This window comes from Pecten maximus, chromosome 14, assembly GCF_902652985.1.
Source record: "Pecten maximus chromosome 14, xPecMax1.1, whole genome shotgun sequence".
Taxonomy (NCBI): Eukaryota; Metazoa; Mollusca; class Bivalvia; order Pectinida; family Pectinidae; genus Pecten; species Pecten maximus.
Genome location: NC_047028.1, coordinates 25,103,787 through 25,129,864, shown reverse-complemented (window position 1 = coordinate 25,129,864; position 26,078 = coordinate 25,103,787). Strand labels below are relative to the sequence as shown.

The 26,078-nt window shown below is 37.2% G+C and overlaps 2 protein-coding genes across 2 annotated transcripts; both read left to right on the top strand.

The window, feature by feature from the left end:
- The first annotated feature begins 71 nt into the window (after positions 1–71).
- LOC117342254 (transcription factor RFX4-like) lies at positions 72–14,380 on the top strand. The gene is made up of 14 exons (XM_033904320.1): positions 72–132; positions 408–569; positions 1,427–1,601; positions 2,378–2,563; positions 3,611–3,688; positions 4,287–4,347; positions 4,782–4,889; positions 5,638–5,715; positions 6,006–6,175; positions 7,658–7,758; positions 8,690–8,878; positions 9,658–9,758; positions 10,193–10,301; positions 13,252–14,380. Exons 2-14 carry the CDS (start codon positions 413–415, stop codon positions 13,323–13,325), a joined length of 1,587 nt encoding a protein of 528 aa, XP_033760211.1. The 5' UTR covers positions 72–132; positions 408–412; the 3' UTR covers positions 13,326–14,380.
- Positions 14,381–17,964: 3,584 nt separating this feature from the next.
- On the top strand, positions 17,965–20,798 carry LOC117341630. The gene is made up of 2 exons (XM_033903490.1): positions 17,965–18,183; positions 19,487–20,798. The coding sequence occupies exons 1-2, from the start codon at positions 18,040–18,042 to the stop codon at positions 20,099–20,101; spliced, it is 759 nt and encodes a 252-aa protein (XP_033759381.1). The 5' UTR covers positions 17,965–18,039; the 3' UTR covers positions 20,102–20,798.
- The last annotated feature ends 5,280 nt before the right edge of the window (positions 20,799–26,078 follow it).

Here is a 26,078-nt window from a genome sequence, read left to right as displayed (position 1 = left end):
GTCCCTTGTTTTAATTCTTTTCTCGCAAAGTAGTTTTAGATATTTGGCGCGAATATTTTTAATATTCAAATTATAACAGTTCAATACAATTTGAACTAAAAGAAGAGACTGGTCGGCTAGATCTATCAGAAGGTAAATTAACAAAGTTCGATGATATTATGTTTATTCATAATATGTACTTTTGTTTGACCAGACATTTCTTAATAGAGTACAGTAACTGTTTTTGTTTTAATTGCAGAAAAGGTAAATGCTTTAGCTGAAAATCTCTGGTTATTTCTTAGTTCTGCCTCTGAAGCCGACGTCGCTACGTATACGTTTTCTCGCCGCGTTATTATAGTAAGGTAAATTATGTTATTTTCTGTTTGTCACTATACGATACAAATATAGCCTGCACTGACATATTGTAGGTGCTATGAGTATGAGTGACCTAAGCTACAGATTATCTGGACACCAACAGTTGCGACTGACCCTTGAAGACTGTGCTATTTGTCTTATAAACCACGATGATCCATATCTATCTGCCTGTCCATCAAATTGGAGGAGATCCCAGGAAGGAAATAGTGCTGAAGGTAGACTACAGTGATTTGGATACTATATATTGATCCTGTTAATATCAGAGACCTATATTTTAAGTATATAGGTCTCTGTTAATATTAAAACAGTAAATTGGTCAGCCTCACTATATTGAATTTTGCAGACCCATGAAATACCACAGACAACATTTTGTAATCGATAATTTTTTATCAAAAACTTAACATTTTCATTCTATTGATGATAGTAAGCCTAATTATAAAAACCCTTTTATTTTCTAGTGACATATACCTTAGTATGATCAACCACAAACGTTTCTGTTGAATGCAAGTAAAGCACAACAGAAAAATGGCAAATGGTTAGGATTGGATTCAAAGCGACAAAAGTTCATTCAAAATTTGCTATCCCAGTCTTTTCGGAAGTATAATGTAGATACTAGAATAACAAATCCAAGATTATGATTACACTACCTGGATAATTCCCATGCTGTTTTATGGGATATAGATATACTGTATGGAATTTTATTCCTGCAAAAAATGTTATTGTGTGATCAATTGAAAATTGGTTTCCCTATATTTGCGTACTGAGGACCACAGCCCCTTTCTATTTTCTTGGAGAGTGTATATGACCATATTTGCATATGAACCCCATGGAAAGGTTGTTTAATTTACTAATTTGCCTAGAAAATATCAGTCTCTTGCAATATATATGTTGTATTTCTGTATTTGAAAGAAACGATTTAAATTCTGACATTTTGTGAAAATTTTCAAATAGTTTTAACAGTGCACTTACCTATTTTATTTTTTTAGCAAACTTAGTCTATATTAGGTCCAATACCATAGTGAATTAAACAATGAAATTAATTAACATTTACTGTACTGTTTATAATTTACAGATCCTGAATTACAAGAGCTAACAAAGATGGCTCATACATCAGAGTGTAAAACAAAGAGGCCTATTGAGAGGATAGCGTTACATACAGCAGATGTACGAGCTCAGGCAGAAAGGATTTACAGACAAACAATGCCTCTTAGTAACCAGACCGTCGGTTTCCCGCTGGCTGAGGCTTGGTGAGGCCTTTCTAATCCCTGCATCATCAGTATCCTAAGATCGTTAAGCTATCAACAATAGAGAGCGTATAACTTATATGACAAAGCTTTTGTTTTATTTTTTGTGTATCAAAACATAATTCCATTAATTGATATGTTATATACTTAGCCTGAGTTTCCTCTGGCTATGACACCATGCCTGGTGTAGCCTAGCACTAGACATGGTGTCAGGGCCAGAGGAAACTCGGGCTAGTTATATACTGTGCTCTGCTGGTAGAGTACCAAATGTTTCCTGTTACCCTGAATGCCATTTCTAAACCAGTCCAAATTAATTTGGTTAGATTCCTAATTTACATTCTCATTCATTTCCACATTTTCATCTTTGACCGACTATATTTACAAATCTTTGTATTGCATGATATTCTGCAATTATGTTGGTAGTTATTCGAATGTCTAGTACTAACCTGTGCAATGTGTTTTGTAAACTCCTTCAAAAGTGTATGACTCTGAAAATCCAGAACATAATTATAGATATTTCTATCACTTTAATTATGAATTTTTATGTTCTTATATCTGCACAGAAAATTAAGAATGAGTAGACAGAAGATTTATGATTTCAATTATAGTTTTTCAAAATATACAAATATTCAATTTAATTGATGTATTTAACTTCCTCATCAACTTTTAAATAATAATGTTTTTTTTTATATAATAATTTCATTGATGGAATATTGCAGATTGAGAAATCGTCAACTTTTAATGATTTTTGTAATAATTCTGTTATTGGAATATTGCAGGTTGAGAAATCATTTTGAATACCACCCTCATGCCAGCGTCGCACGGTCAGACATTTACAGTTACTTTGTTCAGCACTGTGACCACCTCTCCTGTGCTCCCTGTAATCAAGCTAACTTCGGGAAGGTTGTCAAAATTGTTTTTCCTAAAATCTCTACAAGGCGCATAGGTGTCCGAGGAAATTCCAAGTAAGCTTGTCAAATTGGTGTATAACAGTATCTGTGGGACATAATTAAATGACAAATATTCATGTACTGGTAAGACAACAAGCTAGTTTGATTTTCATCGATAAAAAGAAATATACCCCAAGTAATGTTAGATTTCAAAATAAAATCACTCGTTAGGCTTTGGGTTTTTTTCGTAACTCACTGTGAAATACTTCCAGGTGTGGTGATTTTGTGCATTGTAATAATTTCCATATTTTTAGAATTTTAATTGATGAGCACAATTTCCTGTAAAATTCTTACATGATAATTTTGTGCACATTTCACTAGATTAGGACAATTTGCTGAATCAGCACAAAATGCCTGAGGATTTTCTTTAGAATTAGTATACAAGGTGTAAAAAGAAAGTGCCATACAATGTTTTATAGACATGAGTTATAATTGTTAATTGTAATTACAAAGATAATTAAGCTGTACCAAATTACCACTATTATGAAAATTGCAACTTTGCTAGCCAAGGCCCAAGGGTGTTCAAATGAATACTCTCCTCTTTGTAAAAAGGAGTATCGTACTGAACACCTTTGGCTAACAAATTTGGAAATATGTATGTTTGATTTAAAGTAAATGTATTTAAAACACAAACAGTTTTTTATAATGATTCATGAATGAGAGTATAAATAAACAGGTAACCATGAATCATTGGGAACCTCCAAGTTACTGTTATGTGATTAGTAGGGTTGTTGTAAGACAGCATTGTATTTATGTACGGTTCCAAGGATTCTGGGTAGTTATCCTTCGGAAAGCCTCGTACCTTTATATTACCCTTGTTTTAGCCCTGAGTTACTGGTTAGACCTCAAAGCAATGCAGAGATATATTCCTGTCATTTCTGTTCTTTCTGATATTATCATCATACAGATACGATAACTCATTTTGGTCATATCACACCACTCAATTAAATAACAGGGTGTCTCCCATTAAATTGTTCCTCTAGACTACCAAATAATATGTCAGGTTTAATTGCAATTGTAGCTTAATTTAGGATGTTACATGCTTCAATTTTGTGTATCTAGGTATCACTACTATGGCATCAGACCCAAAGAAGATGACGGCCCTTTCGTGTTGGTCAATACGGGCAAGAACAGGCAGTGGTGAGTATAATTCCATCAATATCCATCATAAAATTATTATCTTTAGAATAACCAGTGTGTCATAAGAAGGATTCTGAGTCATGAATGTGATTTGGATAATTTTGAGGTTTAGAAAGGTAGATGGCATTTTCCATTACATTACAAGAATAAGAGTTATGGGATACTATATGTGAGAAAAAATTCTTAAATCTTGTCCTGGATAATAGCATTGCAAAGTGATACCTATTTTGTTAAGAAAATATTTATAAGAAAATTTCTGATAAATTCTCTTAAATCAGCTTGCTCTGGATAATGAATTAAATATTTTTTTAAACTTATTAATTCATGCATTCCAAAGATAATCAATTTTGATGGAAAACATTAAAATAAGAAACTATCTCATTGACATTAAATAGTATGAATACAAATGTATAAATATATATATGAATACGACATACGATAAGTGATAGGTACATGGCTGCTTCCAATTCAAATATTTCAGCAATGGAATTAAGTGAAAGTCAGTTAAGACTTGTCATTACATTTAGTTAAGAAGTGAATGGCCAGTTTCTAATAATTGTTTAATGATGCTTTCTGATACTGTCACTGTGTGTTAAAGCTTTGCCTATGAAGCCAAGGTGAAGGACAAGCAGACAGTCATGAAAATGTCATCATATCAGGTAATTATCAAGTGACACTATGTAATTGTCTGATTTGTAACATATATAACAAGGTGCTGAGTTATGAAAATGCAACAATTGTACAAATATAATGCGTTTAATATATAAGTCAACACCATAAAGTTTGTTCTATTAAAATCATGATCTGGAACCTGACTTTTAAAGCAAATACAGGTTTTAATACAGGTATTGTTTGCCACTTGTTTGGGATGGTGCCTTTTTGTCTCATTTTTTGGAAGAAAATTGGTGAATTTAAGAAAGGGAGAATTTGAGAGTTAGCATCAAATGTTGGGAATTTGGCTTAAATATGAGATAATTTCATTTGGAAATTAATGGGCCTATATCACAAAAATAAATTGTTTGGAAATATTCAATGTTGGTAAATCAACATTATCATGTACCAGTACACACATGTATATATATTGATATTACAGAGAAGTCTAAAAGCTACAGATGAAGACAGAGCAAAGCTGTTGGCACTATTAGAGCCTTCCACCAATGCTCACATCTGTAACAGTATTCCAGTACAGCTGACAAACATTGTGAGTTACTATAATTATATATATTCAGACGTCTTGGTACATGTATTACTGAAATCACTTGCCTGTTATTTCACCACTACATGATTACATGATGTACACCATAAGTCAACAATCACAATTTCCTAATACAACTCTAAGATAGACTTAAAGATAGCAACAAGAAAATGGGAAAAAAGGCTTTTGGTGTAGTGTCAGTTTAATCAATTAACATTTATCTCATGTGTTAGAATTTCTCATTAAAATGATCTCTTCTCCCCACACTGGTGTCAAATGTGTTAACAATCTTAAAATGACTTGCTATCATGAAGAGTTGTCAGATTTGTTCAGATGAATGACCTTGACCTAATTTCAAAGTCACAGGGATGTGTCAAACAACTTTTACTGAAAAGCAAAGAAGACCCAAGGACATCAGTTTAGCTACTACAATACACTTGCTGAGATAGGCTACATGATCATGTTGGCTCAAATGAATGTTGGTTCAAATGAATGACCTTGACCCATTTTTATGGTCACAAGGGTCAAATGCCACATACTTATTTAAACAAGATGCTGAGAGTTATCATATTTCATGTGTAATGTACCAAACCTTTGAGATCCAATTAAATATGACAGCTAGATATTTATTTTGAAAGTCAAACAAATAAAAACTTCCACTAAAGTCTAACCTTCATAATTAAGGTGAGCAATACCCGGTATATATGCATGGGCATCATAAATAATATTGAGCCTTTGAATGTTATATTTTCAGATCAGGGAATTCCTGGCACTTTACAAGACTCACTCAGTGGAGATTCTGGAATGTATTCTGGTGGCACACTTTTATGAGGTCTGAAAGTTCAATGATAGTACAATTGTTTTTACTGGTTTGGGATAAGGGCCTTTTGCCACATTTTGGGAAGAAAATTGGTGAACTTGGAAGTGTATGTTTCAGGAGTAAACTACAAATTTTGGGAATTTGACTTAAATATGAAATGATTTCATTTGATAATAGGGTTAACGTGTGCAGTATCAGCCCTGCAAAACCCTCAGAACAAAATGTGATGCATAATATTTAACTATAATTTAGACAGAGCTCTCACAATTACAAATGTATGTTATGATTCAATTAAACTGTAGGTACGAGATGTAGTTGTGGAGTTTTGGAGAAGACTCCCACTGCAGTTTATTACCTGTTCCCTAATGACCCACCCTGCAGTCATGGAGGCCATAGTGATGTATGATGAACTTACTTATCAAGCCATCTGTAAAATTCTTCTGCCAGACCCAGTCCAGCCCACACCTTCAGGGTAAGTTTCCATATTCAACCAACACCTTCAGGGCAAGCTTCCACATTCAACCAACACCTTCAGGGTAAGCTTCCACATTTAACCATCACCTTCAGGGTAAGCATCGTCTACATTCAACCAACACCTCCAGGGCAAGCTTGCACATTCAACCAACACCTTCAGGTTTAACTTACCCATTCAACCAACACCTTCAGGGTAAAATTTCACATTCAACCAACACCTTCAGGGTAAGCTTCCACATTCAACCAACACATTCAGGTTAAGATTCAACATTCAACCAACACCTTCAGGGTAAGATTCCACATTCAACCAACACCTTCAGGGTAAGTTTCCACTTTCAACCAACACCTTCAAGGTAAGCTTCCACATTCAACCAACAGCTTCAGTGTAAGCTTCCACATTCAACCAACACCTTCAGGGTAAGTTTCCACATTCAACCAGCACCCTTAGGTAAGCTTCCACATTTAACCAACACCTTCAGGATAAGATTCCACATTCAACCAACACCTTCAGGGTAAGTTTCCACTTTTAACCAGCACCCTTAGGTAAGCTTCCACATTTAACCAACACCTTCAGTGTAAGATTCCACATTCAACCAACACCTTCAGGGTAAGCTTCCACATTCAACCAACAGCTTCAGTGTAAGCTTCCACATTCAACCAACACTTTCAGTGTAAGATTACACATTCAACCAACACTTTCAGAGTAAGCTTCCATATTCAACTAAAACCTTCAGGGTAAGATTCCACATTCAACCAACACCTCAAGGTTAAACTTCCACATTCAACCAACACCTTCAGGGTAAGTTTCCACTTTCAACCAACACCTTCAGTGTAAGCTTCCACATTCAACCAACACCTTCAGGGTAAGTTTCCATATTCAACCAGCACCCTTAGGTAAGCTTCCACATTTAACCAACACCTTCAGGATAAGATTCCACATTCAACCAACACCTTCAGGGTAAGTTTCCACTTTCAACCAACACCTTCAGGGTAAGTTTCCACATTTAACCAACACCTTCAGTGTAAGATTCCACATTCAACCAATACCTTCAGGGTAAGCTTCCACATTCAACCAATACCTTCAGGGTAAGTTTCCACATTCAACCAGCACCCTTAGGGTAAGCTTCCGCATTTAACCAACACCTTCAGGATAAGATTCCACATTCAACCAATACCTTCAGGTTAAACTTCCACATTCAAACAACACCTTCAGGATAAGATTACACATTCAACCAACACTTTCAGAGTAAGCTTCTACATTCAACCAACACCTTCAGGGAAAGATTCCACATTCAACTAACACCTTTATGGTAAAATATCATGTTAGGCAACACTTTCAGGATAAGTTTTCACATTAAACCAACCCCTTCGTCATTCTTTTTTTTTAATTATCAGTATTGTTGGCAGAGGTGACAGAACTTTGATGCATAATGCAGACCAATTATCAGTAATGCAAGCCTCTATTGCTTCGTACTTACAGTCTCGTGCAATTTATCAAAGACTTCATTGACAACCTTGACTTTTGGATAACTGAAGGACTCCACATGTATCCAAAGAGATTACGAGAACAAAAACTGGAAGGTTAGTGAATTTCCATTTCTTGATGATTAATATACGGTGGTTACTGAATCATGATTTTCAATTAAAAAGAAGAAAAGAGTGCTATAAGTATATATACCTACATGGACGGCTACAGTGATTCCATAAGTCTCCTCTATACTAATACAACAACAAACACGCAAATTCCATTTGCCGACTAGCCCGCCGTGTATAGGAAGCCGGATTTTATTCAGAAAAGCAAAATTCATGGCAATTTCATATGATGCAAATACACTGATGTCTTAAAAATGATGCGAAATAAATAGCCAAATCTAAAGGAACACCGACACCATCCCTATGATAACATTGACCTAAAATTAGCCTGAAGCTTAATCCTATATGGCCTATGTGAAATCAAGCGAGCCACCCAACCTGAAACTCCTGTCTTACGGGAGAGCAGGAGGTGCACCAGCCCTCAATGCTTAAGATTTCATATGCTGGATTTATAGGCTAGACAAATATGAACTACTGTGACACCATTGACGCTAGAAATCATATAACTACACGGAAAAATTATATGACATAATCGTACAGTACGGCGCGGCGGCTAGGAATGACACACACACTGTATAACCGATACACGTGAACCACTGTGACGTCACGGCACGTGCAACACCTGCATTTACGTGCCGACAGAGACAAATTATTCCCGCTATACTAAGCGAAACGCGGGAATATTTAAGTATTGACAGCTTATAGTTATGTTACAAGCTTAATTATGTACCAAACTTGAAACAACTAGTTTAACAGGAATGCATGGTCACCTTTAGAAGTTTGCACATGTTTGAAGATAGGAGCATCTTCCTGATAAACATTTCCAAAGTGCTAAATTTTGGCATTTCTTCATTTGCTTGAAGGGTGAAGCTTTTTTATTTCATCTGATTGTTTTGTTGCTGTGTTGTATCTTGTGCAGCCTGTCACAAGTTCCAGTTTAAGATGAGACAGAACCTCCAGTTGTCTTGGACTGCTACAGCTGCTAGATTTGTCCTCCACAACCATGAACTGGTCAATCGCCTCCAGATCGTCCTCCAAAACCTAGACATAGAAGACATCACAGCCCGCTGTAACCATGGCAATATGGATGAGGACACTGTCAGACAATGCAAGTAGTTTCATCTCAGACTGTTTGAAATAAATCTTGATTGATTTGATAGCTGTTATATAACCAGATAGGATAGCATTCAGACTTATTGTGACTCCAGTCTGGATTTAAAATTCCCCATCCCATATTATTCAATATTTACACCTAGTGACTTTCTTTCTTTGATTTTCACAAAGCTATATATACAAAGGTTAAGTATGAGTATACTTCTGACATTGTTATGTTTCAGGATTCCAAGGTCAAGGGAAAGGTCGCTGTTGCTAGATATAGAAAATCATCAGTTTGTTCAATTTTACAACCGAACAATGACATTCTGTCATAAATTTTCACCAAACTTTTAAACAGTTTGTGTATGAGTAAACTTTCAAAGGCAAGGTCACTTGCTAAATATCGAAAATCATCAACCCATTCAATGTCATCATTGTAGCAACATGTAGCATATATATATCTTAACAGATTTTGATGGAAGTTAATACACAAAACAAAGAGTTTAAAGACAAAATACAACTTATACAGAGTTTGAGTATACTTTTGACATTATTGTGTTTCAGGATTCCAAGGTCAAGGTCACTATTGCTAAATATAAACTCCTCCATACATGATACTCTCTCTATATGTTATGGATATAGTGACAGGTGGAAACACCATATGAATATATGAAGCCATTTTCAGTGTAGTACCTTGTGTTTGTTCATGATTTGGGGTGTCAAATGGCAGTAGGGGCATAATGTCTTACAGACATTCTCTAGTTAATTTTTGTCTTTTTATATTTTTTTAAGACCTTGGAAGATTTCAACAACTTTTGATCAACAACTGTGCTCTTGAGGAGTATATAGAGTGGATCGAAACAATCATCCTTGATCATCTTCATGATAATGAGGTATATATGTCAATAGAAAGTAAATAAAACTTCTTATAATAATGATCTGATTAGCCCTGGGACATGCCCTCAACCGCTGGGAGCTTCATTTCTGAACGGAAGCATATTCCTGATCCCTACATATATCATAACCATGTACTGTACATTAACAAGATACAGACAGGGCATTGGCTATTGTAACCAGTAACTAACTTATCAGCTAACGCGAAAAGAAAGACAATTGAAATACATTCTTGATTATATCATTGTTTCAATGGCCCAGTCCCAGTGATGCCTTAGATATCAATAATGCTCTCTCCAAAGTTGATACACAGGCCATGGCGATGCAAAGTCGCATGATCCAGAAATGTTACGTTAGTAGAAAAATCAGTAGGTGACATTTGTTTTAATGTGTATGTGTATTATCCGTGTACCATTTGATTTATGTTTGATAGGCTGATGGGTCAACTGCAGAGGATGTATCTAAGCAACTGTTGCTACAGTGGTCATATATATCAGGGCAAATCCTACTCCAGCTTACCCTGATAGCCAGCCCAACATTAGGTAAGTCAAAATCTAGATTGTGTTCTGTATGTTGATTTACTAACGGCGATGCTAGAACGTACAATCGAGAAGGACACATTATGATATTTTCCAATTTGCATTAACAAAGGCTTAAAGCGCTGGTTACTTGCGATTGCTTTTATAACTGAAGGTCAAAGATCATGGTAGGCCAGTGTTACTGTGAAAAGGAAATTAGTTCGCAGACTGCAACATAATTGAGTTCCCTTCGACTGATTTAACTCAAATTTTATACAGCCCCTTACCGAAATGTAACGCAAACAGTTTTTGCTTGTGAGAGCTTTGCAGTTATATGTATACAATTACAATTCATAGTCCAAATCTCAAAATTTTACCTCTACTGTGGTACAGAATTAGCTGCAGCATAGTGGCTTTTATGTCCTTCCCCATCTGGAGTAAGTTTCATAATAGAAATCAACAAAATCAAATATAACAGGTAATATTGATGAAAGCTAAAATAAACAATATGATATATAATGTATCTACATTGTTCAGAATTGGAGAAAAAACTAACAGCCAACGAACAAATCTAGGAACTGAAAGTATGACTTGGACCTAGCTCATCTGGTCATAGGTCAGTGGTGAGAACGCTATAGGATTTTAGGATTTGTAAACTGAGAACTATTGATCATTACAGAACCACAAAACTTTTTGATTGATTCAAAATTATCTATCAGATTTGCAACAACTCTGTAACAACTGATTGCAGCAATGTTATGGCAATATTTTGCAAGAAACTTCATTTGGATGTGGATTCTGAATATTTACCGCATATATGCAGCAACTTTGTTGCAATCATTTGCTGCAGCATTGCCTCAATTGTTCGCAAGCTTCTTATTACTGTATACTGAAAGTGATTTCTTCAACAGATCACATCTAAAGATAAAAGATCAATGCAATATGTTTATACAAAAAATAGAAAGGAACGAGAAGGCCATGGCCCTTATAACGGTCATCTGACAGTTGAACCATTATACATGAATATAGAAAGCAAAATTACAAAACAAAGTTCCCCCACCTTTCGGCCCATAGGTCACATCAGCCATTTACGTAAAGTATGATTGTCCTCCCCCACATTTGGTTATAATCAACCGAACGGTTAAAGAGGAGTAGGGTTTAAAAGCAAAATATCAGCAAAATTTTCCATTTTTGGCCTGCCCCTCTGTTCTCAGGGGCCATGCCAGACTAACATGATTGCCCTCTCCCCAATGATGTTTCACACCAAGTATGGTTATAATCTACTTAAACGTTAAGGAGGAGTATAGTTTTAAACAAAATTAAAGCAAAGATTCCCTATTTGGAGCCCCTGCCAACTGGCCCCAGTGGTCACACGAGACTCATTTATATAGATGTGATTGTAACCCACCCGAACGTAAAATATCATTAGCCTCCCCAAACGATGTTTGACACAAAATTAGGATGTAACCCCCCAAGGTTTAAGAAGGAGTTGAGCAGGGGTCATACCAGCCTCATTTATATAAAATATGATTACCCTCTTTCAAGGATGTTTCACATCAAATTTTGGATGAAATCAAAATTTCAGCAAAGTTCTCTTTTTTGGGCTTCACCCTTCTGTCCCTAGAGGTCGGACCAGCCTCATCAAAATATGATTACCCTCCCACAATGACGTTTCACACCAAATTTGGTTGTAATCCAACAAAGGATTAAGAGTATGGCTTTAAAGCAAAAATTCAGCAAAGTTCCCCTTTCTGGGCCCGGCGCATGACGATGAACGGAGCACGATGGCTATAGGTCATAGATGACCTAAAAAATCAGAGCAGAAAGATTGTGATCTTGGGTCACTTTTACGTCTTACTTGTGATGGAGACTTTATTCTGCATCCGAATTCCAATATACCGTTAACGTTGTTGTTGGGCGTCTCGGATGCTGTCGCCTGAAAATAATTAAAAATGAAGCCAATAGATTACCTATGCAGTGTATGTTCTATATCATAAAGAAAAAAATCGAACAGATACTTTATTCAATTATTCAATCTATTGATTTGACTTTGTATTGTTAAACGTAAGTCCTAACAACATCCATTCAAGATAGACACTGAGAAAAATGGAGAGGCAATGTAGTGTAGCAAGGATTAGAAAGTATATGCGTTGTATTAATTTGTTCAAATGACAGATCTGCGTTTCAAACACAATCTAGACAGAGAAAGCCCCATAACTCTCACAGGATATAGTGCATACTTCATGTATCTATAGTTGTACGTTTGTTATGTGTTTTTTTTTTCGTTTGTGGATGAAAACAAAATTGTTAAGTCCTCAGAGATCGATATCTGTAGCTGTTAGGTGAAGTTATTTTCATTTTCGAAATTATCAGTGATTACTTAGCATCCAGTCTTCGAATGTCATACAGCTGTTTCAAATTATCAGTGATTATTTAGCATCCAAACTTCGAATGTCATACAGTTTCAAATTATCAGTGAAGATTTAGTATCCAATTTTCGATTGTCATACAGTTTCAAATTATCAGTGAAGATTTAGCATCCAAACTTCGAATGTCATACAGTTTCAAATTATCAGTGAAGATTTAGCATCCAATCTTCGAATGTCATACAGTTTCAAATTATCAGTGATTATTTAGCATCCAGTCTTCGAATGCCATACAGTTTCAAATTATCAGTGAAGATTTAGCATCCAATCTTCATAATTATCAGTGAAGATTTAACATCCAATCTTCGAGTGTGATACAGTTTCAAATTATCAGTGAAGATTTAGCATCCAATCTTCGAGTGTCGTAGAGTTTCTAATTATCAGTGAAGATTTAGCATCCAATCACTTTCAGTCTGCATGAAGTTGTTTTGAGATTAAATATTTAGCTGTAGTTTTAATGGGATCAAACGTAAGCGGGAAATAGCCATGTGTGATAGTATTATTGGAGCTGGATTGTACTCATTATTTTTATGTATTTTCTGTTTCAGGTTCCTTCCATTTACTTGACGTTTTATTCAAAGATTATGCTGTGTATTATATACACCATGTCCTTAGGCTGTAACTATATATATACTGCTTCATTAAGGGCACACCTAAATCACTTTTAGTATTCAGTATTAAAAGCATATCTTCAGTTTCTATTAGTAGAGATAGGACACTGATTTTAGTCTGATGCGCACCCGATAAAAGCATGCCAAAACATTTTTTTTATGACACCATATAGGACACGAGTCCTCACTAACCTGGTAAGCCCTATATATGTCAATATCTTTCCATAGTATCAAGCGATGTCGCATTGGAATCCGAAATATACAATCATGATAAATGCATTATTCATTTATTTTTATCAATGAAGTGTAGTGAAATACAACTTTGTTATCCTTTTTCCATTTTTATATACTCCACATCGATTCTTACATGGGGGTTCAGATGTTAAGATGATTTTGATAATGCGTATACTTTTGTTTTATTTTTATATGATCCGTAGTTAGATTTATTTCTAGTCAATTTTTTACCGATGGTCCGTTTAGTGTAAATATTTTTATAGATATATCTATCTCCCTTTTTACTGAATTTTAAATTATAATTATATTTGTATTGCTTTACAAATTCATCGCATCAAAGAAGTAGTATATAATAATGCTTGAAGACCCCGTACAATATAGAAGATCAAATCCTATACAGTTTCACGACAGAAATATTATCAAAATATATCTCTTGTATTACTTTAGTGATAGAAATTATTGAAATTGTTTAAATTGATGTGCTTATTATATTCAAACTTATGTATAATTATTATATATTATAGTGATTTTCTTTTATTATGCGAATTTGAAAATCAACTGATTTTGAATACGGCTCATTTATTTATTTTACAAACTGGTGCATTATTATACAATATATACATCCGCTAATTTGCTTTTCTGATAATAATGAACTAACAACACAGTTTATTTCAAAGATGAACAATAAAATGAAAATGATTAAAACAAAAGACGTTTTAAATTATGATTACATCCTAAGGTGTATATAGGTTGTATATTTCCTTGATTGTGTGCTAACGTTTCTAAAAGGTTTATAAATTATATTTCTTATCACACACGAAAGCAGAGTACATCCGAATAGGATCAGATGTGATAAAAAATTCGTTTTTGTACATCATATTGAAACTATAATATCCTGGATGACAATATATATTTTCATTGCATATCAATAATTTGAAGTGACATTGAAGAATATTTTGTCATTTAGGTCATTTGGAACGTTTTCTTAGTTTTCTTATGATTAGTACACAAATACTTCAAGAAGATAGGTGAGTAGTTATTCTGTTCATAGTAACCCTAATTTCTTATGTATTGCCCGCTGGAAATATGATTTAAAGAATTAAAAACTGACTTCTGCAGGCTATACAATATCTGTCAAAACCGATGTCATTCAACCTCAGTTATACATTCAATTATCTAATACATGTACATTTATTCAAACTTATCTCTCGCCACCTGTACCGAAACAGACAACTTTTTACAACGAAAAGCGACATTATTTCCTATCACCATATATATCCGAGTCGCTTCCGGAAGGTCCAGACACTGACCACCTCCCGGTTATCAAGATTTTGACATTCAATTAAAACTCTGCTTTATAACTATGTTTTTTCCTTTTAAGAGATCTTCTCTGCGTCGTCGAAGGCTTATATGCTGCCCACAGTTAACCTTTTACATCTATATGTGGGAAATGTGGTGTGGTAACTGGTGCCGACATTGACAACATTAACAGAGAAATGTATGGTACATTTACATGTTCGTTTACGTAAAAAGTGCCAACAACTCGTATTAGACATAGAAATATATTTGGACGATTCCTCCGATAGTGTGATGGTACTCAAAATTCATTAGGTACAGATAACCGGCGGGCAAGGTAACAGAGCGGGCTATCTGCAGACTTATTTGTAAAATTCATGAAACAGTATGTGCTGTCAGTACGATATATTAAAATGGTGACAGTATTTTGCCAAATAATTGTTTAAGTACTTAAGTTACCTTTATGGTATGGCGTCGTCTGTCCGTCGGGGGTAAATTTTTGTTTGTCCGACGATCTGCCTTAACCTTTTTTACCCGATCTTGAAACTTGGTATACATTATAATTATGATATAAATTTGTGTTCCCCTAAACAATAAGTATTACTCTTTTTTTTTTGCAAAAAATTATTCCCCCTTATTTATACGTTTACTGTTTAACATATACTCGCTATACCAGTGATTTCAATAAGAAGGAAATAAATTGATCAACAAATTCTACATCTGCAGATGAAAACCATCATTCCAGCAAGTTCTTGGAATCCGTACAGAATAATTTTATATTGCAACATATTACACAACCGGCGCGGTTTCAATCTGATATAATCCATCACTTTTAGACTAGGTTATAACGAGTGAGAAATTGATGGTAAAAATCATTTAATGTGCCTATTACACTGGCTTGAGAAAAAAGTGATCACTGTACGTGTATGTTTATTCTAAATTACAACTACATGTAATTACTCAATTACTCGTACAGAGTCGAGCTATTGTGGAGATAGCCCGAATTTCCTCTGGCTATTGTTGAGATAACACGTTTTGTAGGTAGGATACTACAAAGCTATTTCCGATGAGCTATATTTGGACCGAGTTGGTATGTGGATGATGATAGCTGTACAGCATGGTTTATTCCCACTCATAAAGTCGAACTGTACCGCCAACACCCACTCATTCAAACATAAAAGAAAAACGGAAGAAATATGTGTATTGTTTTACCGCTGTGACAAATAAAGAAATCGGTGTGCCTCGTGGAGAAAGACAGCTTGGAAGTGACCCCACACAGTGCTCGAGATGTACACGTTCCAAGACGAAGACAGGCTGCAGTTATGTATACAAAAGGCATGGTTAACTAGCCAGAGATCTTGCCAGTTCGACAGGAAACCATGTAGATGTTGTGTATCTCGATTTTCAATAGTAAACGGCACTGCTCAACAAAAAAACAACACTCTTGAAAAAAGCGAAAAGGTGAGTCATTGTGGCAACATCGGGACTTGAATTAAGGCTTTCTTCACGGCATGAAGGATCGTGTAGTAATCGACGGTAATAATATAAAGTGGAGTTTGCAAGGTAGTGTATTTGGATTAGTAATAGATAATCTCCCGGGTGTGTTAAGTGATATGGTTAAACTGTTCGCGGACTACGCCAAGCTGTAGGGTAAAATAACATCTGTAGAAAGTATCAAATTTATTCATGAAGTTGCCAGCAGTGTCAACGAATGTATCAGTTTGTGGCACATGTTAACAAAGAGCGAAAATGTGTGCAGACCAGGGCTACTCACTACCAGGAAACGACATCACCATTGAAACTTTCAAGAGACGATCAAAAAAGACAATGGATTAAACCATGCATAACAACCTGAAATGCACCGAACACGTCAACATCCTGGCGATAAAGACTAACCGTACTGATGGGTTAAAATTAAAATCTTTTAGGTACAAAACATTGAAAAGCGTGCAGAGCCGTGCGACAAAGCTTATGTCCTACTTGCGTAATCTGAGCTACGGGGAACGTCTTCGGATGCTAAATTATTACCATGATTGGAATAAAGAAGTGTGAGAGCAGGTATATGATCTGTTACATCCTCGCTAACCAAGGGTTACTCTACGCTAAGCCCCGTGAAATGGAGCTTAGCGTAGAGTAACCCTTGATTAGCGAAGATGGATCTGTAACGGCCTAATTGACACCTATCCTGTTAACACCGATCCTTAACCTTCCAGACTTGATTCAGGTTTGATTATAAAGCAGCTGTGGTGTTAATCACTGCATGAGGTAGTGTTCCAAGGTTTGGTTTATTTGGTTTATTTTGTCTAACGTACTATTAACAGCCATGGTCTTTTCAGGACGTGCCTGGTTTTGGAGGTGGAGGAAAGCCGGAGTATCCCGAGAAAAACCACCGGCCTACGGTCAGTACCCACGTAGGTTTCGAACTCGCAGCCCAGAGGTGGAGGGCTATCGATAAAGTGTCTGGACACCTTAACCACTCGGCCACCGCGGCCCTATAGGATCCAAGGGTCAGTCACACGGTTGGGAAATGCATTGCTTCTTAGTTTTGTCCTATACTTTTTCCAATATAGGTTTTTTGTTGTAACCTCTGATATTACGATATATCTTACCTGTCGTAAGTGTGAAGTTTTCCAATGAAATTTAATGTTGGGAATATTTTTTTAGCTGAATCCATTGTTGGGAGAGGCAACCCAAAAAGTCGGAAACTAATTTTTGCAATGATCATAGCGGTTAAGGTGAACCGACACTTTATCACTAGCCCTCCACTTCTGCATGGATAGAGAGTTCGAAACCCACATTGAGGCAGTTGCTTGGTACTGACCATAGGTCGGTGGTTTTCTCCGGTTACTCCTCCTGTCGTTACGTCCGTACGACCCTGGCTGTTCATAGGACGTTAAATAAATTTACCAAAGATAACAAAAATATTCAGATGAGCTATGCAGACTCTCTAGCCCTGTTTTATTCCATTTGTGTACTACATGTATATTATCAATAGTAAGGAAATGAAGCTACATATTTCTGAAATAGGTTCACTATAAAACTTCTGATTGGTTATCTGTTGAAGAATGTACAATCTTCAGAATTTAAAGCGCGTGTATGATTGGCGAATTTGGCGAATTATCTGTCTTGTGTATAAAGTCTTATCTTTGAGTCAAAAGGTGATAACGCAGTGCAGACCTACATCGAGGAACGAAGATGATTCGTACTGTATGGCTTGTGCTGTTGATAGTCGCCGGATCTCAGTGTTCCGAGACTGCCCAGAAACGAATCCTGTTGAGTGACCCTCAATACATACAGCAGGAGCTGACAAGGTTCCAGTCAGAGTTACAGGAGCTACAGGTCAGTAATATGATGAGAAAGGTCGCGATGTCAAGGTCAAAAAAATTATGTGGGAATATTATATACATACGTCACTGATGTACATCATGCACAGCTTGAAATGTATTTACATGTAAATTATTATACACACCCTACCAAACGTTATAAAATGGCACCTTTAAGACAATTAAGAAAAAACATTGTTGAAACGTGAACCATTTAGCTTTCCATAACGCCTCTTTCGTTCTTTTAGTTGATGTGGTGTGCAAAATGTCTGGTTTTGGTGCCCGTCCATTCGTTTTGCAGTATTGACTGTTTATATGTATGGCTTTGGTAGACTACAGAGAGTATACGACACTTGTAATAGTAGCTTTTATGTGTCAAAGATGTAAGATGGCGAGGCGGACATTTCCTGAAAGTCCGCTAGTGATTACATAGTCAAAGCACGTCAATGAATGCCAGAATCCCTATCCAATGTCCTACACCAAAACCCAGATATAGCATAAATGCAATTTCAATAGGCTCAATTCTTCTCAAGACCAAAATAAGGTAGAATCAAATACTCTTCATATATGGAAGGGCCTAAGGTGCTTTACCATAATTGTGAATTGAATTTCATTACCCTTGGGTCTCGCGTTTGCCTCCGAGGAGTGGGTAAAGTTTACTATGATTTACAAGGGGTAATCACAATTTTGATTATCATTTGTTGAATTTCTATTGGAATTCATTCAAACTTTGTTAACATTATCAGCATTGGATGGTATTCAGATTTAGATATTTAAAAACGCATGTGACCCTTGTTTCACAAAAACACTCGCAAGTTACTGTGTGTGTGTGTTATCACTTTCGCGACACGGTGATGGGGTCTTTAAGTGTTAGCCAATCAAAACGCAATAAACCACGTGATAAAACATTAAAAGTCCCGGTCAAAGGTCACGAATGATTACTTAGTGTCATTGGAGTTGTGTAACGCCCACCCATTATGGTAGAAAGTAAATTCAATCACAACGTATATACAGTTTATTTGGAGAAGAGAAATACAGTACTACATTCCATTTTTTTGTTGTTTTTTTGTTTTGTTAGATATATCTCTCCATATTCCAGTAAATATACTTATGATTTGACTTACTGTACACAATCATGCGTAAATCCACTTTTGTTGATGGACTCTCTTCACATCAGAAGCGGCGTTACAAACGGCGTCATTTTTTTTTTTTTTTTTTTAATTTTTACGTTAACAGCTGATCACAAGTAAATCTTAAGCCAGTGGAAATATTAATGCTTGTTACAAACAAGATTAAATTATTCAACCGTTTCATTGTAGGTGAAGCTAAATGCTCAAGAAAGGGAAAACGCCGATTTAAAAAGCACAGTCGCACAGCTCCAAACAACAGTACAGACTAACAAAGGAGCAGCAGTGTTTACTCGCTGGGGACGAAAGGACTGCTCTGGAAACACAACATCATTGGTGTACACCGGGTACGCTGGGGGTTCCATGTACACAGACACCGGGGCCGCAGCCGAGTACCTGTGTATGCCCTCTGATCCTATCTGGGGTCCTCACAAAGACCTTGTCTATAATAGTGACCTCTGGGTAGGCTATGTGTATGGAGCCGAATATGAAGACACAGGTGATGGCTTGTTTGGCTTTGCAGATAATGTACACGACGTGCCTTGTGCTGTGTGTCTCGCTAGCCAGTACACTACCTCCCTCATGATCCCCGGGCGGACAGAATGTTACCCAGGATGGACTGAGGCCTACCACGGAGACATGGCATCTGGAGCTCACAATGCTGGCAGCAGCCACCCAGTACGTATGTGTAGACCAACACCCACAGTCCCTGGAGGGCGGAGCAGACAAAGACGAGGACAGAAAACTCTTCTACGGCGTCAAATCAAAGTGTGGACCACTTCACTGTCCGCCATACGAGGACGATAAATTTCTGCCATGTGTGGTTTGTTTGAAGTAAAGCACACAAAAGGATCTGAGTTGTTAATATCGTAAATTCACACGGATTCTAAAAAAACGGCTATAACCACCGGATTCGCAAATAAAACGCAGTGTACCGAACCCTGTTAACTCACATTTTATTCCCTTCATAAAGCCGGTACAATATCAACCTCTCCTCCTCAACCATATATATATATAACATTTGCTCCGCATTTCCCTATTGACACAATGCTAAGAGGCAGTTGCCACCATAAACCTATAACACCCAGTGCATCAGGCAATAACACCAAGTGGGTCATGTGACATTAAAAAAGGCGGGATTATTTTGTGTTGGTTTAGTTTTTTTTCCCCAAGTTCTATGTATGGGTTCCCGTGCCATTTCCCCACCATACATCTTGCTGCCATATCGACTATAACAACATTAAAACTACTGTTCATTGCTTAAATATTAAATGATAATGCATTTATCGATCTTTGGCGTAATGAGCGTATCAACACCTATAGATGTCCCAACCGGATGTTCTGCTGATATACCTAATTTATGTCGACCGCTCAAACCTGTGATACCGTATTCCTCCGATCACATATTTATATTCTATTATTGCACCCCCATTAACTTTGCAGGATTTACATTATTATTACGGGTTGCTGCTTTTCTCAACGTCTGCGATTCTTTGCTAGTTATTTTCAAAAAACGTGACAAAGAATAATTCTTGTTGAATTACCATTTTGTTTCTGGCTTTAACGGGACAAATTAGAAAATATTAAATCATCCTGAACTGGTATCGTGTGATTTCTCATGTCTTGTCGGTTCCTTTTGTATTGACATTTCATAAAGAATCGTTGATCGTTACTTATTTTAGCTAGATTCAATACGGAACGATATGTATTATCAGAGAAGATATATACATGGATGTAAGTTTGATAGTAAACAGAAGCCTTTAAGTACACATTATTGAAAGCTATAACTTTGGCAGCTCCGACCTGGCAATTAAGAACCAAGATTAAAAACAAGCATTTGTTCTGAAGACTTATCATCATAACAAACAAGAAAAATATCGCAGCAAGGTAACCAAAAGGCATTGAGTACCTCAACCGTGTGTGTCCCGACTGTGTTTGTTATGGAAAGCCGTTACGACATGCTAAATGTGAAAGGCTTCATGCTAAATGTCTACTGATAGACTTGAAAGGCTTTATGCTATGTTAACTGCTAAATGCGAAATATTTCATGCTAAATGTTTAATGAAACAAGAGAACCCAGAGGGATCTTGGCGCCCACCATTGAATGATCTTTATAGGTTCCATTTCAGATTGATCTTTTCTCTACTTTTCCCTTCCTCTAAGTCTTACTAATCTGTGTAAATTCAGAAACAGCCCTCTATAGCTAGTACTTTTCAAACCAGGGGAACCTATTATATATAGAATTTAAGATTTAGCGATAATGGCTGTCTGTCGGCCATGTTGTTTTCGGATTGGTCCCAATATGTATAACTAGGCACTGAGGGAAACCTACATATGAAATTTGAGGAAGATTCCTTCAGTACTTTCTGAGAAATAGCGATAACAAACTTCAATTGTCAATATCCAAGATGGCTGCCTGTTGGCCATGTTGTTTTCCGATTGGTCTCAAAATGCAATATACATAACTAGGCACCAAGAAAACCTACATATGAAATTTGAGAAAGATCCCTTCAGTGCTTTCTGAGAAATAGCGATAACAAACTTCAATTGTCAAAATCCAAGATGGCCGCCTGTCGACCATGTTGTTTTCCGATTGGTCTCAAATGCAATATGCATAACTAGGCAGCAAGGGGAACCTACATATGAAATTTGAGAAAGATCCCTTCAGTACTTTCTGAGAAATAGCGATAACAAACTTCAATTGTCAAAATCCAAGATGGCTGCCTGTCGGCCATGTTGTTTTCTGATTGGTCTCAAAATGTCCCCGAGGGGAACCTACATATGAAATTTGGGAAAGATCCCTTCATTACTTTCTGAGAAATAGCGATAACAAACTTCAATTATCAATATCAAAGATGGCTGCCTGTCGGCCATGTTGTTTTCCGATTGGTCTCAAAATGCAATATGCATAACTAGGCACCAAGGGGAACCTACATGTGAAATTTGAGAAAGATCCCTTCAGTACTTTCTGAGAAATAGCGATAACAAACTTCAATTGTCAAAATCCAAGATGGCTGCCTGTCGGCCATGTTGTTTTCCGATTGGTCTCAAATGCAATATGCATAACTAGGCACCAAGGGGAACCTACATGTGAAATTTGAGAAAGATCCCTTCAGTACTTTCTGAGAAATAGCGATAACAAACTTCAATTGTCAAAATCCAAGATGGCTGCCTGTCGGCCATGTTGTTTTCCGATTGGTCTCAAAATGCAATATGCATAACTAAGCACCAAGGGGAACCTACATGTGAAATTTTAGAAAGATCCCTTCAGTGCTTTCTCAGAAATAGCGATAACAAACTTCAATTGTCAAAATCCAAGATGGCTGCCTGTCGGCCATGTTGTTTTCCGATTGGTCTCAAAATGCAATATGCATAACTAGGCACCAAGGGGAACCTACATGTGAAATTTGAGAAAGATCCCTTCATTACTTTCTCAGAAATAGCGATAACAAACTTCAATTGTCAAAATCCAAGATGGCTGCCTGTCGGCCATGTTGTTTTCCGATTGGTCTCAAAATGCAATATGCATAACTAGGCACCAAGGGGAACCTACATGTGAAATTTGAGAAAGATCCCTTCAGTACTTTCTCAGAAATAGCGATAACAAACTTCAATTGTCAAAATCCAAGATGGCTGCCTGTCGGCCATGTTGCTTACCGATTGGTCTCAAAATGCAATATGCATAACTAGGCACCAAGGGGAACCTACATATGAAATTTGAGAGAGATCCCTTCATAACTTTCTCAGAAATAGCGATAACGAACTTCAATTGTCAAAATCCAAGATGGCTGCCTGTCGGCCATTTTGTTTTCCGATTGGTCTCAAAATGCAATATGCATAACTAGGCACCAAGGGGAACCTACATATGAAATTTGAGAAAGATCCCTTCAGTACTTTCTGAGGATTAGCGATAACAAACTTCAATTGTCAAAATCCAAGATGGCTGCCTGGCGGTCATGTTGTTTTCCGATTGGTCTCAAAATGCAATATGCATAACTAGGCACCAAGGGGAACCTACATGTGAAATTTGAGAAAGATCCCTTCAGTACTTTCTGAGAAATAGCGATAACAAACTTCAATTGTCAAAATCCAAGATGGCTGCCTGTCGGCCATGTTGTTTTCCGATTGGTCTCAAAATGCAATATGCATAACTAGGCACCAAGGGGAACCTACATATGGAATTTGAGAAAGATCCCTTTAGTACTTTCTGAGGATTAGCGATAACAAGAATTGTTTACGGACGGACGGAGGGACGGACGGACGACGGACCACGGACGCAGGGCGATTTGAATAGCCCACCATCTGATGATGGTGGGCTAAAAAAGCTTAAAGTTATATTTTTTATTTCTTTCCATTATACTACATATCAAACGTTGTCAATGGGGATAAATGTCCATTTGTAATTGAGGACATCGCCGGATATCACTATGCTAAACTTATCACGTGATAAGTGTAGCGTATACTGTAGTGCAATCAACCGTGGCTATCCGACGATGAATATGACAATACTAGAAACAGTAAAACAGTCATGGTTTGTTTCAAAGCTAGTAACAGACAATAGATTCTGAGCAGCTGGAGAGTATTCAGCATTTCAAATTACTTAGGTCTACTGTGAGGCTATTTCACAAAACAACATTTTACAAGAAGCATACACTCCAACAATGTTAAAGGTTTTACACGGCGATATACTTTTGACAGGCGTCATGCAGTCGGCAAAATCATAACCGATAGAAAAAGGGCCGACCAGCGTCCTCTTACGTTATAGGAGTAGAGAAGCAAAGAGCATTTTGACTTAATACGAAATGCTTATTGTTAAATACGAAATGCTTCATGATACTTGCTTTATGCTAAATGCTTTATAGACGTAAAAGACGGAAATTATCCGCTTTGCTGCTTAAACATTTTACGTTTTAGTTCGATCATGCTCAATTACAAAGGACCGTTTTTCTTAAGGATTTCTCCGTTAAACATTTTGCAAAAGCATTTCAAATTGAGCAGTTAGCAAAAAGCATTTCCATAGTTCGTCGGTAAAAGAACGTTTCTGTATCAATGTACAAGAGGCCCAGAGGGCCTGTATCGCTCACCTGGATTTCATGAGATATGAAACAAGAATGATGATTAAGTATATTTGTCACTGGTATTGCTATGTCAATATATCATAGGCATTTTATATGGGTACGTGAGGATTTTATGTCAAAAAATGCATTAATCCATGAAATAAAATTAACTTTTGGCACAAACCCATAGGGATGCTACCACACAAATGTGAGTGATATCCATTGCTTAGTTTCAGAAAAGAAGTTGTTTAAACCAATTGACCTCTTTTGACCCTGCCCTCTACACCCCGGGGGGAGTGGGGGTCAGTTCCTTCCTTTATAAAATTTTGAATCCCTATCCAAAAGGATGCTACCAGGCAAATATGAGCGATATCCCTTGCTTAGTTTCAGAGAAGAAGTTGTTTATATCAATTAAGCCAAATTGACCCCTCTTGGCCCCGCCCCTCAGGCCCCCGGGGGGTCAGCCTCACCATTTGTACAATTTTGAATGCCCACCCAATAGTGATGCTACCAGGCAAATATCAGCAATATCCATTGCTTGGTTTCAGAGAAGAAGTCGCTAATATCAATATAGCCCAATTGACAACATTTGGCCCCGCCCCTCAGGCACTATGGGGGGTCAGCTCCATCATTTGTACAATTTTTAATCCCCACCCCATAGTGATGCTACCAGGTAAATATGAGCGATATCCATCGCTTAGTTTCAGAGCAGAAGTCGTTTATATCAATTCTGTAAAACTGACCCCTTTTGGCCCCGCCCCTCAGACCCCAGGGGGTCAGCCCCGTCATTTGTACAATTTCAAATTCCTACCCCAAGGTGATGCTACCAGTAAAAGATGAGAGATAGCCATTGTTTGGTTCCAGAGAAGAAGTCAATTATATGAATATAGCCCGATTGACAACATTTGGCCCCGCCCCTCAGGCCCCTGGGGGGTCAGCCCCATCATTTGTACAATTTTGAATCCCAACCCCATAGTGATGCTACCAGGCAAATATGAGCGATAGGCATTACTTGGTTTCAGAGAAGAAGTCGTTTATATCAATATAGCCAAATTGACCACATTCAGCCCCACCCCTCAGGCCCCTGGGGGGTCAGCCCCATCATTTGTACAATTTTGAATCCCCACCCTATAGTGATGCTTCCAGGCAAATATGAGTGATAACCATAGCTTGGTTTCAGAGAAGAAGTCGTTTATATCAATAGCGCAAAAATGACCCCTTTTGGCCCCGCCCCAGAGGCCCCCAGGGGTCAGCCCCATCATTTGTACAATTTTGAGTCCCCTACCCATAGGGATGCTTCTGACCAAATTTGGTCAAATTCTGATGTGTGGTTATGAAGAAGAAGTCAATTGTTGACGGACGGACGGACGACGGACGGACGGACGATGAAGGAATATTGTGAAATCTGAACTAGTGAAAGACTGAGTTTATTCCTTAGCAAATTTGTAGGAATACATTGACCCCACTTGTTCTGACGCTTGTGTTCGTTATTGCAGTTATTGACCTTTCAGTGGATTCATTCTTCAAATTGTGCATGCTATTGATATCAAGACTCGAACATACTTTTGGGATGAGTGTTAATCTTCGTTCACGAGATTTTCGTACCTTTTGAGTGTCTGGAAAGCTTCTCGGTTCAGAGGTGATGGAAAGCTTCTCAGTTCAGAGGTGATGGAAAGCTTCTCAGTTCAGAGGTGATGTACATTGTGTGAGGTTGGTTGATTCATTGG

Coding starts and splice junctions, on each gene's coding strand:
- LOC117342254 (XM_033904320.1), top strand. CDS start 413: ATGAGTATGAGTGACCTAAGCTACAGATTATCTGGACACCAACAGTTG. Junction 3,689..4,286: donor ACGGGCAAGAACAGGCAGTG/GTGAGTATAATT, acceptor TGTGTGTTAAAG/CTTTGCCTATGAAGCCAAGG. Junction 5,716..6,005: donor TGGTGGCACACTTTTATGAG/GTCTGAAAGTTC, acceptor ATTAAACTGTAG/GTACGAGATGTAGTTGTGGA.
- LOC117341630 (XM_033903490.1), top strand. CDS start 18,040: ATGATTCGTACTGTATGGCTTGTGCTGTTGATAGTCGCCGGATCTCAG. Junction 18,184..19,486: donor CAGAGTTACAGGAGCTACAG/GTCAGTAATATG, acceptor GTTTCATTGTAG/GTGAAGCTAAATGCTCAAGA.